At 34.7% G+C, this 16,795-nt stretch overlaps 4 protein-coding genes across 4 annotated transcripts in view; 3 read left to right on the plus strand and 1 right to left on the minus strand.

Annotated features, from left to right (window-relative positions):
• Positions 1 to 517: 517 nt before the first annotated feature.
• On the plus strand, positions 518 to 8,616 carry PGO_113550 (hypothetical protein, conserved; the record flags this gene model as incomplete). The annotated part of the gene is made up of 8 exons (XM_028688689.1): positions 518 to 6,475; positions 6,655 to 6,701; positions 6,866 to 6,938; positions 7,129 to 7,220; positions 7,385 to 7,538; positions 7,689 to 7,752; positions 8,012 to 8,322; positions 8,515 to 8,616. 8 exons carry the CDS (start codon positions 518 to 520, stop codon positions 8,614 to 8,616), a joined length of 6,801 nt encoding a protein of 2,266 aa, XP_028544490.1.
• Positions 8,617 to 11,438: 2,822 nt separating this feature from the next.
• PGO_113560 (eukaryotic translation initiation factor 3 subunit 6 interacting protein) lies at positions 11,439 to 13,238 on the plus strand (the record flags this gene model as incomplete). The annotated part of the gene is made up of 1 exon (XM_028688690.1): positions 11,439 to 13,238. One exon carries the CDS (start codon positions 11,439 to 11,441, stop codon positions 13,236 to 13,238), a length of 1,800 nt encoding a protein of 599 aa, XP_028544491.1.
• Positions 13,239 to 14,564: 1,326 nt separating this feature from the next.
• Positions 14,565 to 15,196, plus strand: PGO_113570 (hypothetical protein, conserved; the record flags this gene model as incomplete). The annotated part of the gene is made up of 3 exons (XM_028688691.1): positions 14,565 to 14,654; positions 14,853 to 14,910; positions 15,108 to 15,196. 3 exons carry the CDS (start codon positions 14,565 to 14,567, stop codon positions 15,194 to 15,196), a joined length of 237 nt encoding a protein of 78 aa, XP_028544492.1.
• Positions 15,197 to 15,867: 671 nt separating this feature from the next.
• PGO_113580 (hypothetical protein, conserved) overlaps positions 15,868 to 16,795 on the minus strand; it is a gene marked incomplete at both ends in the record, with an annotated part of 1,387 nt that continues 459 nt past the window's right edge. The window contains 2 exons of the mRNA XM_028688692.1: positions 15,868 to 15,912; positions 16,273 to 16,402. Of these exons, the coding sequence (XP_028544493.1) occupies positions 15,868 to 15,912; positions 16,273 to 16,402 (175 nt within the window). The remainder of the gene's footprint in view (positions 15,913 to 16,272; positions 16,403 to 16,795) is intronic.

Raw genomic sequence — 16,795 nt, forward strand, 5'->3', positions numbered from 1 at the left:
GGTAACTTTATTTTTAAAGGAAATATCTTATTATTTTATTATATTTTTTTTTTTTTTGTACAATTGTGTGTATCCACCCGCTATCATAATTTTTTGTCGTACTCATTTTTGTAAGTGTATACATGCACACGCATATACGACATGTGCCTTACTGCAATATGTCTGTAAATACCAGTAACCCATGAGTTAACGCTTTAATTGTGCAATCAGCAAAGCTGTTGTGAAATGTGTTACAGTGTCTACTGGCTAGCTGGCCCGGTAGGTGTTCTCTTGATTATTTCAAGCGGGAAAACGAATACGAGCACGAATCTGAATGCATATACAAATGCCAGTGCAAATACAAATACAAATACAAATGCAAATGCGAATGTAGTGGAAGAAAGCTAAGCCTTACTGCAACTGCATTGAACTCTGATTTTTTATGGGCATTGTCTCCTCAGCAAAACTAGCATCCACCTAATCGCAACCCAGCCCAGAGCCACTACATAGTGGAGATAACAGGGAGAGGGTAGACAGGATGCTGCTTGATCTATCGAATTGCAACCTGAAAAGTTTGGAAGACTCGGATATAATTCTAGAAAAGTTAATAGAGTTAAACTCTGGATACACAAGCGTAACATACCTAGATGTATCAAACAATTATATCACATCATTGAAAGGACTTCGTTGTTTTGAAAATTTGAAAATATTGAACATATCAAATAATGGGTTGCTATCATTAGATGGAGATTACATACCATCGTCGACAGAAAAAATAATTGCACACCATAACAATCTGAGTGATATCTGTTTTAAGGGAATTAAGAAGTTATCTGGATGTAGGGAAGAAAAAGACAATAAAAACGAGTTAGTAGGATTTGAAAAAAGAAGATATGATGATAAACATAATGGGGAAATAAAGAATACATTAAAAAAACAGCTAGAAGATGATTCATTAAATTCATCATTTTATGACACATTTAGCAATAATATGATAAATGAACATATTTTATATACAAACAAAAATTTACCACTAAATAAATTAGTATATCTAGATGTAAGTTTTAACAATATAAAGAAATTTACCACATTTGAAAGATATTTGCATATCATAAATAAAAAAAAGACAGATAGAACCCATGAAGGATACTCAGATGATGCACATATAAAAAATTTCATCACGAATAAAACGGAACAAGATGTTATGATTTTATTTTTTAATTCTTTAGAAACGCTATATCTAAGAGGAAATAAATTAACCAATTTAAAAGGTCTAAGTGTCTTTAAAAATCTTAAGATACTTGACCTCCGTTCCAATCTTATTAATCATCCTGTTCAATTATTTTACCTTCTCGACAATAAAAACTGGTTAAAACAATATAATGAAAAAAATTTCAAGAAAAAAAACATCTCGAATAGTTACTATGCCTATTTTCTCTGCATACTTCAGAAATATAAAGATCTAAAATGTTTGCAGAATTTGTTTTTGAAAGGGAATCAACACGTTCTAAAGCCTAAGCACCTGTTCCTCAGTGTCTATAATGTGCTCAGATGTGCCAATACGCGAGGGGGGTTCACGACAGATGTTGTCGTGGAGACGGAAAAGATGGATGAGGAGGTAGAAGCTGAGGAGGTAGAAGCTGAGGAGGTAGAAGCTGAGGAGGTAGAAGCTGAGGAGGTAGAAGCTGAGGAGGTAGAAGCTGAGGAGGTAGAAGCTGAGGAAGTGGAGTCTGAGGAAGAGGAATCTGAGGAGGTAGAAGCTGAGGAGGTAGAAGCTGAGGAGGTAGAAGCTGAGGAAGTGGAATCTGAGGAAGTAGAAGCTGAGGAAGTAGAAGCTGAGGAAGTAGAAGCTGAGGAAGTGGAGTCTGAGGAAGTAGAAGCTGAGGAAGTGGAGTCTAAGGAAGTGGAGTCCGAGAAAGTGGAAGTCGAAGAAGAGGAGTCTGATGAAGCTGAGGCGGAAGAAAGGGAAACACGAGAGGAACTTGAAGAGGACTTGTCAAACAAGTCGAAGAAAAATATTCTACGCGATTTTATGAACAACTTTCTGAACGATTTTCCAAATGTTATGACCCACCGAGACTCAGCCCCTTCCACAAAGAGTCTCATAATGGGGAAGCAATCGGAAGAAGCTGATTCGACAGACGGGGCTGAGTTGGACGAAACTGCGTCAGACCGAACTGTGTCAGACGGAACTGCGTCAGACAATATGATATCAGGTGAAAACCAGTTGGATGATTCTGATATGAAGAACAGCTATTTGGACATGTATTTCGATAGCGAAGAAGTAGAAGATGTTCCAGAGGAACTAAGATGCGGATTCCAGAGAAGTTGGTACAGGTTAGAGGAGTTCCTGAAACAAGGGAATGGCTGTGTGTCAAGGGCACGTGATGAAAGGGGTGCCCGGAAGTATAGACGAAGGTCACCTCTGGAACAGAATCAAACAAAGGCTCGGACAGGAGGGCGGATGGGGTCTGAGACAGGAACGAAGATAGGATCTGAGAAAGGAACGAAGATAGAATCTGAGACAGGAACGAAGATAGAATCTGAGAAAGGAACGAAGATAGAATCTGAGAAAGGAACGAAGATAGAATCTGAGAAAGGAACGAAGATAGAATCTGAGAAAGGAACGAAAATAGAATCTGAGAAAGGAACGAAGATAGAATCTGAGAAAGGAACGAAGATAGAATCTGAGAAAGGAACGAAGATAGAATCTGAGAAAGGAACGAAGATAGAATCTGAGACGAGAACCAAGATAGAATCTGAGACGAGAACCAATATAAACACTCAGAAAAAAGTTCAAGTGGAAAGTCAGAAAAGAGCCCCGGTGGAAACTCAAATGGTAATCGGGACTGAGTTCATGGATAAAGAAAATAAAAAACTAATGAAAAGCAAAGAAAGAAACGAGAGGAAAGTACATGGAAAGGATAATGGAACAAGAGGCCTCATGAAGAAAGCAACAAATTCTAGTGAAACATATGTATTGGAGGACACCAGCTCGTATCACTATTTAAAAGAAGGGATGAAACAAAACAAAGGAATTGATAATAAGTATAAGAATCATCTCTCTGTTCATGAGAAATGTATGATCCAACCAGGTAAATTTGCCGCAGGGAGATATAAGCAAATGGAAGAGCAAAACAGGGAAAGTGATGAAAGGGGAGAATCGGAAGAAATGGAAGAAATAGAAAAATTGGAAGAATCGGAAGAAATGGAAAAATTGGAAGAATCGGAAGAAATGGAAGAAATGGACATATTGGAAAAATCGGAAGAAATGGAAGAAATGGACATATTGGAAGAAATGGAAAAATTGGAAGAAAGGTTGGGCAAAAAATCGGGTGAAAAGTTGGATAAAGAAATGAACAAGGAATTGATCGAAAAATCGGATGAAGAATGGGAGAAGCAATCAGATGAAGAATTGGACGGACAATCAGATGAACTGGACGGACAATCAGATGAAGAAGTTGACATGGACGTAACAGCGGGAAAAATCGAAAAAATAATTAAGAACATTAGCAGAAACATGTCTAAGAAATCGTCCAAGTTAGTATCATCTCTTTATAGTAAGCTAAGGAACAGCATGGATGAGCTCAGGAATCATTCGAAAGAAACGCCCGCAGTGGAGGGGAATGAAGAACATATGATTAATGGAGCACGAAAATATCAGTTGGAGAGAGTTACAAACAGAGGAAATAAAAATGGGTTCCCATCTGAATTAGAATCCGTCGACAAGAATCCAAAACGAGGAATCGACGTTGGATTGGGGTTGAAGAATGGGTACATTGTGGGGGATGAAGTGGACAAGTATGAACGGGATGAGTGGAACGGAGATTTGTTTGTCGAGGAGGAGAAATGTGATGATGAGACTGCAGATGAAGAGGTTACAGATGAAGAGGCAGCAAATGATGAGGTAGCAAATGATGAGGTAGCAAATGAAGAGGCAGCAAATGATGAGGTAGCAAATGAAGAGGTAGCACATGATGAGGAGACAGATGAAGAGGTATCAAATAATGAGGTAGCAAATGATGTGGTAGCACATGATGAGGTGACAGATGCAGAGGTGACAGATGCAGAGGTGACAGATGCAGAGGTGACAGATGCAGAGGTAACAGATGCAGAGGTAACAGATGAAGAAGTAGAAAAACCTGCAGAACGTGAACGATTCGTCTTACACACAAGGAACACTGAAATTTTAAAACAAATCAATGAAAAGAGCGAAAAGAGTAATACTTGCATCGACAGATTCCCTGATGAAAGTAATAGGAGGCACCCGGTTCAGATGCACACAGGCATAAGAGAAATGAATGTAGAGGAAAATGAAACCAGTTGCTCCTTTTCTTCTGTTGTAAAAACAAAGCAAAAGAACAGTGCACTTAAGGAAATACTAACTAACATTAAAAGTTTTGAAATATGTGGTTCTACAAACTCATCTTCTGTGGAAAGCGACTTTTTCCGTGATTCTTCAGATGAGGAAATTGTTCCAGGTGGGAGATATGCAAGTGAAAACGGGAGTGAAAACGGGAGTGAAAAATTGAGCGAAAATATAAGTAAAAATGTGACTAAAAATGTGACTAAAAATGTGAGTAAAAATGTGAGTGAAAATTCTTGTGGAGAATCCCCAAATGAAGAGAAAATTAAGGATAACTGTGTTATGGCCAAAGGTGACTATGAAGAAGAAAATTTGCATTCCGAAAAAGAAGAGCCAAAAGAAAATAAAACAGAAGAAATCAATCGACGTGGTCCTCTGAATTCGTCCTCATTTAAAGGATCTATCTTAAACAGTGAAAATGAATGTAAGAATAAAAAAGTAAAATGCTTTTCGTGGAAAGAAAATTCAAATGATGTAGTTTTTATTGATGGCGTCAGTACAACAGGAGCGGAGGGAAAAAGAATCAGTTACAATAAAGCAAGTGGAAATGGTACAAAACTTAAATCGATTCGTAAGCTAGCCATGGGTCAGAGGAAAGAAATAACTGAAACAAGGCAAAAGAACCACTCGACAGAAATAAAGCAAGTGACCGAAAGAGACGAAGCAGATGAAGCAGGAGAAGAAGAAGAAGAAGACGAAGAAGACGAAGAAGACGAAGCAGACGAAGCAGACGAAGCAGACAGAGCAAAAGAAATCCTTTGTAAAGGCTCAACAAGTGGAATAGATGAAAAAGATGCAGAAAATGATAAACCAAAGGAAAAAAAAAATGAGAAAGAATTAAGTGATATCAAGACGGAAGAAGATAACAAAAAACTTCTGATGAATTCATTGAAATTAAATTTACATAAAAATGAAAAAGAAAAAAGTTTCGAGGAAGAAAAGAAAACGAATACATCACATCTTTACTATTCGAAGATTAAAAATTTTCCCCATTATTCTGCCTCTCTTAAATCAGAATCTACAGATGTAACCGAAAGGGATTTACATAAGTATGACATCAAATGGGAAAAAGGGGTTCTGAAAAAATATGTACAGAATAGTGAACTTGATGGGGAAAACAGATTTAATGGGTTTTATAAATGGAGGGATAATATCATCTGTGCATATCCTGTTCGTGTACAGGAAGTTAGGGTTCGGGAAATTGGAGGAAGGAGCGAGAGGGAGGAGATTCAAAGGGAAGACAGTGAAAGAGATGAGAGCGAGAGGGAAGAGAGCATGAGAGAAGACAGTGAAAGAGATGAGAACGAGATGGAAAAGAGCATGAGAGAAGACAGTGAAAGAGATGAGAACGAGATGGAAAAGAGCATGAGAGAAAACAGTGAAAGAGATGAGAACGAGATGGAAAAGAGCATAAGAGAAGACAGTGCAAGAGATGAGAGCAAGATGGAAGAGAGCGAACGAGAAGACAGTGAAAGAGATGAGAGCGAGAGGGAAGAGAGCGAACGAGAAGACAGTGAAAGAGATGAGAGCGAGAGGGAAGAGAGCGAACGAGAAATCGAAGGTAACGAAAGAACAAACATTGATGAAGAAGGTCTAGACAATAGACGATGCCTCAGTAATAAGGGAACAAGCACTAGTATGAAAATGAAGGTCGCGAAAGAATTCAGAACTGGTAAGGAGGTCTTGGTCGATTGCAAAACCAGTAGAAGCAAAGAAAACCTGAAGGGGTTGAAAACACGGGGGTGCACAGAAAGTGGCACAGACCTTTTGAAAAAGCTGAACTGTCTTCAAACATCAAGCAAGATAGATTCAAATATGAGCAACAACCTAGTTTTTTATCTTAAGGAAGTCTGCTTGATGCTAGGAAAAGAAAAACAACACAATAATATTCTACTAAAGGAAAATAGAAAACTTGAAAAGGAAGTAAAGTTATTAAAAAATAATAAAGAAAAACTACAAAAGAAAATTAAAAATTTAGAAAAAAATTACAATGAAAAATGCACAATTACCAAGAGATATCAAAATATGCAACAAAGGTTCAAATTATCAGAACGGGACCAGATGGATATGCCAGACGATGACATAGAACAACAGAATAAATACATTGAAAACGCCATGGAACACCTATATGTAAATTATTCAAACGTGTTTATGTGAAGTCCCTATGCATAGACTCATGCAAAGACACGAGCAAAAATATATATTTATTATGCATGTGATAAATTATTCCCTGTGGTAAACATGGGGTGGAGGTGGGGGAAAAATATAAAATAATTTTCATATATTTTTTTTTTTTTTTAATTCTGCAGAATATATTCTCTGATGTATTAGGGGAAGAGCATGTAATAACTAAGAGGTAACGAGGAGTGTATATCAAAACAAAAAAAAAATTCTACCTGCCCACGTGTTATGCTTGGCGAAATTTTTGCACACCTTACATTGGGTATGTATACATACACATATATGTACGCATGTATGTATATGCATTTTATGTTTTTTTTTTTTTTTTCCTTTGTGCAGAATAGAAAACTTAGCCAACGTGTACATAAAAAAAGAGAAGAAAGTGGAAATTTATATGATCTCCAAGAGAAAGGTTAGGAGAGAGAGCAACCAACTGAAAAAAGAAAAAAAAAAAAAAAAAAGAGAAAATAATAAAACCAAATAAAATAGGTTAAACTGAAAGTACGACAAAATATAGTCAAAAATATAACGAAATGGTTGAATAAAAGTTTGGGAATAGACACAAAAAAGGAATTCATCCCATTCCCTTTTAACCGTTGCAGGAACTGGATCTGCTCAAAGACGTAGAGGAAATTGTCAAAAAAAAAAACGAATATTACAAGGAGTTGCAAAAAAAGAATGAAATTATTAACAGGTATAAGCTTACGCATGATTGTGCAGTTATGCAATGATATGTAACATTGTGTATTGTTACATAATAATTCTTAATGCTGTCGTTCGGAGATGATACATTAACAAATTTTAACCGTCCTTTCAAAACCCAACCCATGTGTTCAATTTACCCCCTCTTGTGTGTAGCTTAAATAGCAATCTGAGCAAAATAACAAAAAGCGTATCAGACATGAAGAGTGGCATTCTTGAAAATGAAAAAAAGACAAAAGACTTGTTGACTCAATTGTCAAAGAAGGATTCTTTGATAAAGGAGCTGGAGAAAAAAAACAACGAAATGGTGGTAAGACATACATGCATTGTTTTGCTCAAGTTGCCAGCGTGTATCAGCTAGCTAAAAAACTTAAAAATACCTGCACTGTTCAGAATATTCATTCTGTTTGGCTGTTTTTTTTTTTTTTTTTTTTTTTTTTTTTTGTTCTGAACAATTCAGGACGAAAGAGAGAAAATATTTCAGAAGGAACGATCACAATTATTGGACTTACTCAATAATAAAGGTATCAGAAGTGAAAGTATTTTATTTTATTGTTTTTTCTTTTTTTTTTTTTTTTTTTCTTCCCCCTTGTTTTGCAAATTCAAAGTGGGGAATATAATGAATCATTTTGTTTATTTTCACAAAGCTTTCTCCATCACCCACAACACACACCCATCTTTATTACACATTTAAAAAAACGCTTTTTCTCTCTCATTATATTTCGCTCATTTTCTCCCACTTCGTCTCTTTTTTTTTTTTTTTTTTTTTATCTTTTCCTTAAGACGAAAATGTAAAAAGTGTAAAACACTACAAAGAAGAAATAAAAAACCTGGAAGACAAATTGAAAAAATACTTGGACCGTAATGTGCACAAGATACATGATAAGAATTACGAAATAATGGTGGATAAATTGCATGATGAACAAATAAAAATACATTCATTGCTAACGGAAAAGGAAAAAATTATAAATCAAAAAAATATACAAATTGAAAGCTTAGAGTCTCAGTTGCAATCCTGGGCCGATGAGGCAACGAATTGGGTTGTCGTGGCAGACAAGCACACCAAGCTCATAACGAATCATAACATACTCAAGGTAACTGCAAAAAAAGAGCAAAATGGAAAAGTGACAAAATGGGAAAGAAATTACATATAAGTCAAAAAAAAACTATGACACAGGAAAACGGGCAAAAGGACAAGCCTTATAAGACATGTGCATGTATGTGTGTATTTTTTTTCCATGCCCACTTTGCATTTTTCCCCCATTTCTTTTTCGTCCCTTCCGCAGAAAAACTACGAAGAACTCAAGTTCAAGTACATTATGGACATGAAGTATGTCCAAACAAGCAAAAACGAGAAAGTTAAAGAACTTATAAAAAGATATTCATGATGGTATTTTCCCCACAGAAAAACATTCATACTGACAATTTAACTACATCATTCCAGGTGGTGCCTACTTGTCCACATGTGTAGACCCATCGATATGCCCACCCCTTCAATTTTGTCACATTTGTCTATTTTTTAAAGTGGGAATAGGAAGACAAGCATTTCTACCCCTTTCATTATTTTATTTTTTTGTATACAAAAATTTGTACAAAGTTCTTTGGGTGTTATATGATCCATAATTAATTGTCAAGGAATATAACCAACACGTTTTACACACCACTTACATTCTTTTTCCACCGATAAAATGTGCATTCTCCCCTTTCCCCTCTCTTTGGACACACATTTAAAATGCTTTTTTTTTTTTTTTCTTTTTTCCTCCGTTTTGGTCCCTTCAACAAATTATATGTGTGCAATGGTTCCAGCGTTTTTTCCATTTTTTCCATTTTTTCCATTTTTTCCATTTTTTCCATTTTTTCCACTTTTTCCACTTTTTCCACTTTTTCCACTTTTTCCACTTTTTCCACTTTTTCCACTTTTTCCACTTTTAGATTTTTCTGAATTTTTACAGTTTACATTTTTTTCAATTCTTACAGCATTTACGACATTCACAGTTTTTGCAGTTTTTACAGTTTTTGCAATTTTTACAGTTTTTACAGCTTTTATAATTTTTACGATTTTTTCAAATTTGCCTTGGTGTGCCATTTCTACTATCCTTTTTTTGTAAGCACAGCGCTGTGCCCAACACATATTTGCATATACCTATGCAAATGTATGGCTATATGTATGCACGCATCTGTGAACCCACCTCTCCATCTATAAGCATACACATCACATACAGAGAAACTTGTTCCTTAAGGGACGTATTTTTAGCCACGGTTTCACACTCCCCCATTTAAGTACGACTTAACATAAGAAAAATAATATCAAAGGAAATCAAACAAAAGAATAAATTACCCTTTTATGGACATGGTATATTTTTACAAATGTGTTTTATTTACATATCAAAACGATGTATTTATTCATTTTTTCATTCGTGTGTATATGGTTTTTGTTTCTCTCTCAAGAAATTTTCAGCTTGTGCTTTCCCCCATGAGTTAAAAGATGGCACTGGTGAATATTCATTTGTGAATGGAGGAAGTGGGAGGCATATAGATTAGGCAATGTTACATACATTTTACCCTATTGTTCCTTACATGTGTATTCTCTTTTCTCCAAAGAATTAATGACAGAAATGGAGAGATCAAAATTTTTCAAATCAAAGTGCATAATGTGGGTGCGTGGGTGGGGTGAAGGAAAGATGAGAGCAGCTTGGTAGGGTTATCCAGTTTTTCTGAACGAACTCAGCTTATCATATGGAAGGATGAAAAATGTGAAAGAGAAGAAGGAATACGTCTACAAGGGAGGGGGGAAGGAGTGGGGATGAGCTACCTTGACATGCACAGATACATCGGTATGTACTTGTGCAGCACAACATGTGACATAACAAGCTAAATTCCCTCATGAAACCCTAAACCCATCCCCACTCTCAACCTCCTCGTCACAGAATTCCTTTTTCGCCCTTCCAAAAATTAGGGGGCCCAAGCGGTGCAACTTTCATTTTCACGTATCCTTTAAAATTGGCCATAGGGATAGCATGAGTAGCAGCAGAGGTCGGTGGTGGAGAAGCATAATATAATTTTTTTTTTCATGTTTGGGTAATTTATCACCCAATAACATGTATTCATACAATAATCGCATGTAATATATAAAAAATGATGTTTATGGATAATGTACATTTTTGCGAAATATTATCTTTTTTTTTTTTTCTTTTTTTTTTTTTTCAGGCACGGTTCCCCACCGACACGCCACACTTTCTTGGACTCTACAATTTGAATAGGTGATTTGGCGAAATGTATGGAAAAGGCATTGATCTGATTCTTTCGTAGCACAAAAAATGGAACACTTTGAAAAAAGTTTTTTTTTTTTTTTTTTTTTTTTTTTTTTTTTTCTCGATTCTCATTTGAATTCGTCGGTGGAAGAATTGGCTCATTCTAACCTTCATTTTTATCCCACTTTACATCCTATTTTTCCTTGCTACTTTTCATCCAATTTTTCACTATAATTTTAATTTCGCCTTTTTTTTTTTTTTTTTTTTTTTTTTTTTTTTTCTATTTTTTTTTTTTTTTTTTATTTTTTTTTTTTTTTTTTTTTTTTTTTTTTTTATTTTATCTGACTTTGTTTTCTTATTTTTACCCATTTATTCGTATACATACATATACATATATATATATATATATATTTTTTTTATGCGGATTTGAAAGCATCTCCTTTTTTATTCATGTGCTTGACACGCCTTTACATATTAACCCAATTGCTTATAGCATATGATAAGTAGTGAGTTGTTCATACTTTGTTTTAGGGTACCCATTCCTTTGTGCGAATATCCACCCATTTTCACTGCGTAAAGTTTCTGTTCCATTATAATCAGTATAATCAGTACAATCAGTACAATCAGTACAGTCAGTACAATCAGTACAATCAGTTTTGCGATATTTAATCAGGAGACGTGGCCTTTTCTTTTTGAGAATACTTTATTCTCGATTTCACAGCTCGACGGGGGAATTACCCAGAAGAGAGGGGGAAGGGAACACTCCTGAGGAGTTCGGCAGAGTAGCCCATCAGATCGGTTCATCTAGCCACGCCATCAACGAACCTGACCAGACCGGACCAGGCCAGACCTGACCAACCAATTTGACAAACTAATCTGACCTGACCTGACCAACCAATTTGACAACCTAATCTGACCTGACCTGACCAACCAATTTGACAACCTAATCTGACCTGACCATGGCCGAGCATGGGAACACCGAAAACAACTTCACAGAAGAGACGCCCGTGAGCTTTGAGGAGGAAGTGGAAACATTTCTGATAAACCTGCACGATTTTGTGTATCATAGAAATGCTGAGGCTATAAAGAAGTTATTTGATACTGATTTTTATGCAATATCAGAAATATATTTTAAGAATATTCGATGGCCATCGATAAAATTGGTTGACATATTTTACAAGCAGAAGAATCGATTCCACAACTTGATTCATTCTCTGTATGAGGAGCTATATTACCGTCATGTGTTCATAATAAATGATGTGACATTAGAAGATCGTAAGAATGCATGGGATAATTACAAATGTTTATTAAATTTCATATCTAGTATCTGCTCCGATTCATCAGGTGAGACAAATGATAATGTGTTAGTAATGCCAAATGTATGGATATATGATTTTTTATCAGAATATGTATATCAATATCAATCCATGTGCCACTTTAAAATAAAGTTACTAAAAGAACCAGAAGAAAATATGGAAGGTATTGACTTTTTAATAAAAAATTCAGATGTATTTGAAAGTAGCATAGTGTTAGAAGTATTACATAGTTTATTATTAAAAGCAGAATTTTCAACTTTACCAGAAGAGGAAAAAAATATTTTTGTTCATAATTATTTCCACATAAATAATGAAGAATTAACAAGTAAATATCAATTTGCATACTTTGCATGTTGTATATTATTAAGAGTTTATGTACTCATGGGAGATTATTACACAGCTCTAAAAATTATTTCATGTATTGAATTAAGTCATAAGGCATTATATTGGAAAGTAACCCTATGTCATATAAATATTTTTTATAATGTAGCTTTTTGCTATATGATGTTAAGGAGATATAATGATTGTATTAAAATTTTATCTCAGATTTTAATTTATTTATCGAAACAGAAGGTCCATATTTCAAACCAGCAAAGATATCAACAGAGTTTAATTAATAAATTAATTGATAAAATGTATCTCATTGTTATTATTTGCCACACTTTAACCAATACCAGACTTGATGAAACAGTACTTCAAAATATAAAAGAAAATTATTCAGGAAAATTTTATGCTCTTTTACAGTCAACAAATGAACAGGCTTATGCTGATCTTTTTTATAAAGTTGCTCCAAAATTTATTGATCCTTTATCCAACATTAGTTTTCAATTACTAGCCAATTTTGAAAATGTGCAGAATCAGACATATAATTCAGATCCCACAACAACGCAGTTAAATATTTTTTTAAAAGATGTTTCTTACCAGAAAAAAGCATTCCATTTTATTTCCTACGCAAAATTGTATCATAATATACAACTTAAGAAATTGAGTAGTCTCATGAATTATGGAGATCGACACCAGGTGAGAAATGGACATCTGGTTGCTGATCAAGCCGAAGGAGACACAGCCAAACTGACAGATGAACACGTAGATGCAGCAAACGAAGAGAAGAACCCTCTGAATGAGCAGCTTGTCTCTGCAGATATCATGTGTGTGAAAGTTTCTGGAAGACAACTGGTGTGGAAAGATGGTCCTTTGTACAAGGGAGAAGTTGTTACATCTATTTTCGGATCAACCTTCGACTTTTACATCGATATGGATATCCTAAACATCAAGACACGGGCCCAGCAGAAAATTTTTATTGACTATTTCGTGCACCAAATAAATATGTGTAAGAACCTGAGCAACAATTTGCAGGGAATTGGTGGCCCACACGTCTACAAGCCCAAGTATGACAACTTCAGGCGGAAGAACAAGAACAAGACGAGGGGAAAACAATCCTAGGGAGGCAGTGAAATTGTGATGAAGTGGAGAGAAGTGAAGAGAAGTGGAGAGAAGTGGAGAGAAGTGAAGAGAAGTGAAGAGAAGTGAAGAGAAGTGGAGAGAAGTGAAGAGAAGTGAAGAGAAGTGGAGAGAAGTGAAGAGAAGTGAAGAGAAGTGGAGAGAAGTGAAGAGAAGTGAAGAGAAGTGAAGAGAAGTGAAGAGAAATGGAGAGAAGTGGAGAGACGTGATGAAGTCAACCGGTGGTACCAGCATCATGCACCCTGTGGTATGGCAGGGAGAAGTTTGTCCCTGGATACATGACTAGAAAATTACCTACGTACTATAGAACTAAACCAAATTCAGTACATGCTTCACGAGATACACATCCTTTGTGAAGCTTTCTTTTTTTCTCAGTTCCCTTGGTGTCCCTTCCTGACACACCTCGCCTCTCCCTCACATTACCCATTTGTAGAACGAATATGTAAAAACTGCATGTTTTTGTGTATTCATTGGATGTATTTACAATACGCATGTGCGAAAAAGCAATTCCATTTTAAGTGAACTTTTATGTGTTTTCACCATTTTTTGAACCGTGTCACTATTTTATCACCATTTTAGCCCCCGCTTTATCTCTCTTGTTGCCCCAATTTTTTTTTTTTTTTTTTTTTTTTTTTTATTATTATTATTATTTTCTTTATTTTGTTTTTCCCCTCCATTTTAGTGAACATAATTTTAAACAAAAAAATTAAAATGAAAGAAAGCTTATATTATTTTTTGAGAAAATGAACGAATTTTAAAAAATGTTATTATATTTAGCTTCGTGCATCTTTTTGCTGGAACAGGTCAAATCAAAGCATTTTTCCCAGGTGGAAAAAAAAAAAAAAAAAAAAAAAAAATCAAGCCAATTCTGCAGCATATTTTTTTTTTTTTTTTTTTTTTTTTTTTTCCCTTTTTTTTTTTTTTTTTTTTTTTTTTTTTTTTTTTTTTTTTTTTTTTCTCTTATTTTATTTTTTTTTTTTTTTTTTTTTTTTTTTTTGTTCATTTTCAATATACCTCTTCCAAAGTTATGCAAAAGTGTACCCATTTAAAAGTTAACGGAACACATCCAAATGCACGATACACATATTTTATGAAAACACTTGTTGTGTGGCTAGAGAATGTGTTAGTAAAGCAAAAGTGATGAACGAAAAAAATGCCACATGGTTCCTCCATTTGAGTAAATGTCGGTTATATTTTGCTTCCATAAGTGTAATTCTAACGATGTTTAAATATTTTTTATTTTAGAACGAAACGCAGATGAAATTTCTTGACAGTTTATTTAAAAAAAAATAACAAAAAATAAAAAAAATGAGTACATTTGGACATGCTTCCCATCCACCACCCGAACCTGATTTCTGGATCTATTTTGCCAACTACTTGAGAAATGCGTGGGTTCAGGTAAAAGGCCCAAATGGGTACCGCGTGGTCATTCGTGATCCTATATCCTCATGCCTAGAAGCGTGATTATAATGTGCTCTATATAGATGTAATAAACATACATATATATATATGCATAAGTAAAAAGACTTAGCAGAAAAAAATGAGTTTCCCCTTTTTTTTTTCCTCACCCAATGACACCTTACTCTTCTTCTACAGTGGGCCATAGTTTTCATTCCTTTCTTTATGTTCGCCCTTTATCTCAAATTAACCATGCGTATGATAAAATGGACCAAGTGGAAGAAAAGAATAAGCAAAATGACATGGCAAATGACATGGCAAATGACATGACAAATGACATGACAAATGACATGACAAATGACATGACAAATAACATGGCAAATTCCATCTTGTTCGCGCGCAAGACAAACATGTACTAATATTACACTTGTTACATTCTTCACCTTTTTATAGCGGTTACTCCAACAAATGAAAAAGAACACCCAGGGGAAGAGGCTCATTTTGAAGAAAAAAAACGAGACAGAAAAAGGAAGAGTATGTAAAAGACGATGAAAGACAGTTTATATAATGTTATTTAACATTTACTTTTCCAGTATTTTGGTTCACTCATTTGTGCGAAGTACTTGGGCTTGGTTTTTTTTTTTTTTTTTTTTTTTTCCCTTTCTTTTGCTTGAGCTTTTTTTTTCTATATTGTATTTATATACCCTTGATGAACGAGAATATTTTTTAATTAAAACATGGAATTATAAATCAATAAGCGTTTTTTTTTTTTTTTTTTTTTTTTTTTTCTTCCCTGTATGATTCATGTACCACTGTTGCATACATGCAAAAATGCACATTTATGCATGTGTACTCCAATGTCATAACGGGTAGATGATCCTCACTACTCGATTTGAAAAAAGTTCTTCAATGTATTAGCATGTAACGGTAAAAAAAAAAAACCAAGCAGGTAGGCAGGACGGACGTGAATAAACATACTTTTTTCTTTTTTTTTTTATTTTTCACAAAACTGGATCCACGTGTGTGTATGATACACATATGCACAGTCGACGTAGTAGCAAACTGTTATGCCTGTACATGTACATATATATATATATATATATATATATATATGTATGCATACAAATGTGTGTACTTTTTTGCATCAGTCCTGATGGGACGATTCTCTCCTGATTCACTGATATCTCGAATGGGGTTATGTGTTAGGTACCTTTTACCTCCAATTTGACATACTTTTCTTCTGGCGAAATTTTGAAATCTGCAAGTGAGAATAAGAAGTGAAAAACGTGTGAAAAGTGTTCGGAGCTTCGAGTTGATCAACCAAGGCACAACACCAGGAAATATTGCGTAAGTCTCAAAGAAGACGAAGAAAAAAAAAAAAAAAAAAGGGAAAACAAAATGCAAACACAAAGCAAACACAATGCGAACGAAATACAAACAAAATGCAAACATAATGCAAGCGAAATTCAAACAAAAAACTGTATTGGGATAGTTTCAGAAATTAGCCTGCCCGTAACATCCCCCTGGAAGTATTTTGCTACGTTTCTCCAGAATAGTTAAAGTTAGAAAAAGAAAAAAAACAAAATAAGGAATGTACTCCTCTCTTATTTTTAATTACCACCGTGGAAAATCTTTCTTTCAAATTATCAATTTTCGCTATGCAATTATCCGGTCCATATGGTGGTTTAATCCTGACTTCTCCATTCAGAACCAAAATATCTCTATTGCTCCAAGTGCAATCTGGATGTCTGACGAGATAGATGAAATTTTTATATTTATACATATGTTCATATTTAAAGGAAGTGAAGACATGCACATATAATGGAAAATGTGCATGTAACAATTGTTCCTTTTGCTGCACATGGGGCGTGGTCTAATGTGTAGAAGTGAAGCATTGAGCATCTCTCCCACTGTTTGTTTCGTAATGAAGACTATTCTTCTTCACATTTTTTCGCATTCTTCTACACATTTTCTACACATTTTCTACACATTTTCTACAAACTTTTCTACACATTTTCTACACATTTTCTACACATTTTCTACAAACTTTTCTACACATTTTCTACACATTTTCTACACATTTTCTACACATTTTCTACAAACTTTTCTACACATTTTCTACACATTTTCTACACATTTTC

Source organism: Plasmodium gonderi, assembly GCF_002157705.1.
Source record: "Plasmodium gonderi DNA, contig: Chr11, whole genome shotgun sequence".
NCBI lineage: Eukaryota > Apicomplexa > Aconoidasida > Haemosporida > Plasmodiidae > Plasmodium > Plasmodium gonderi.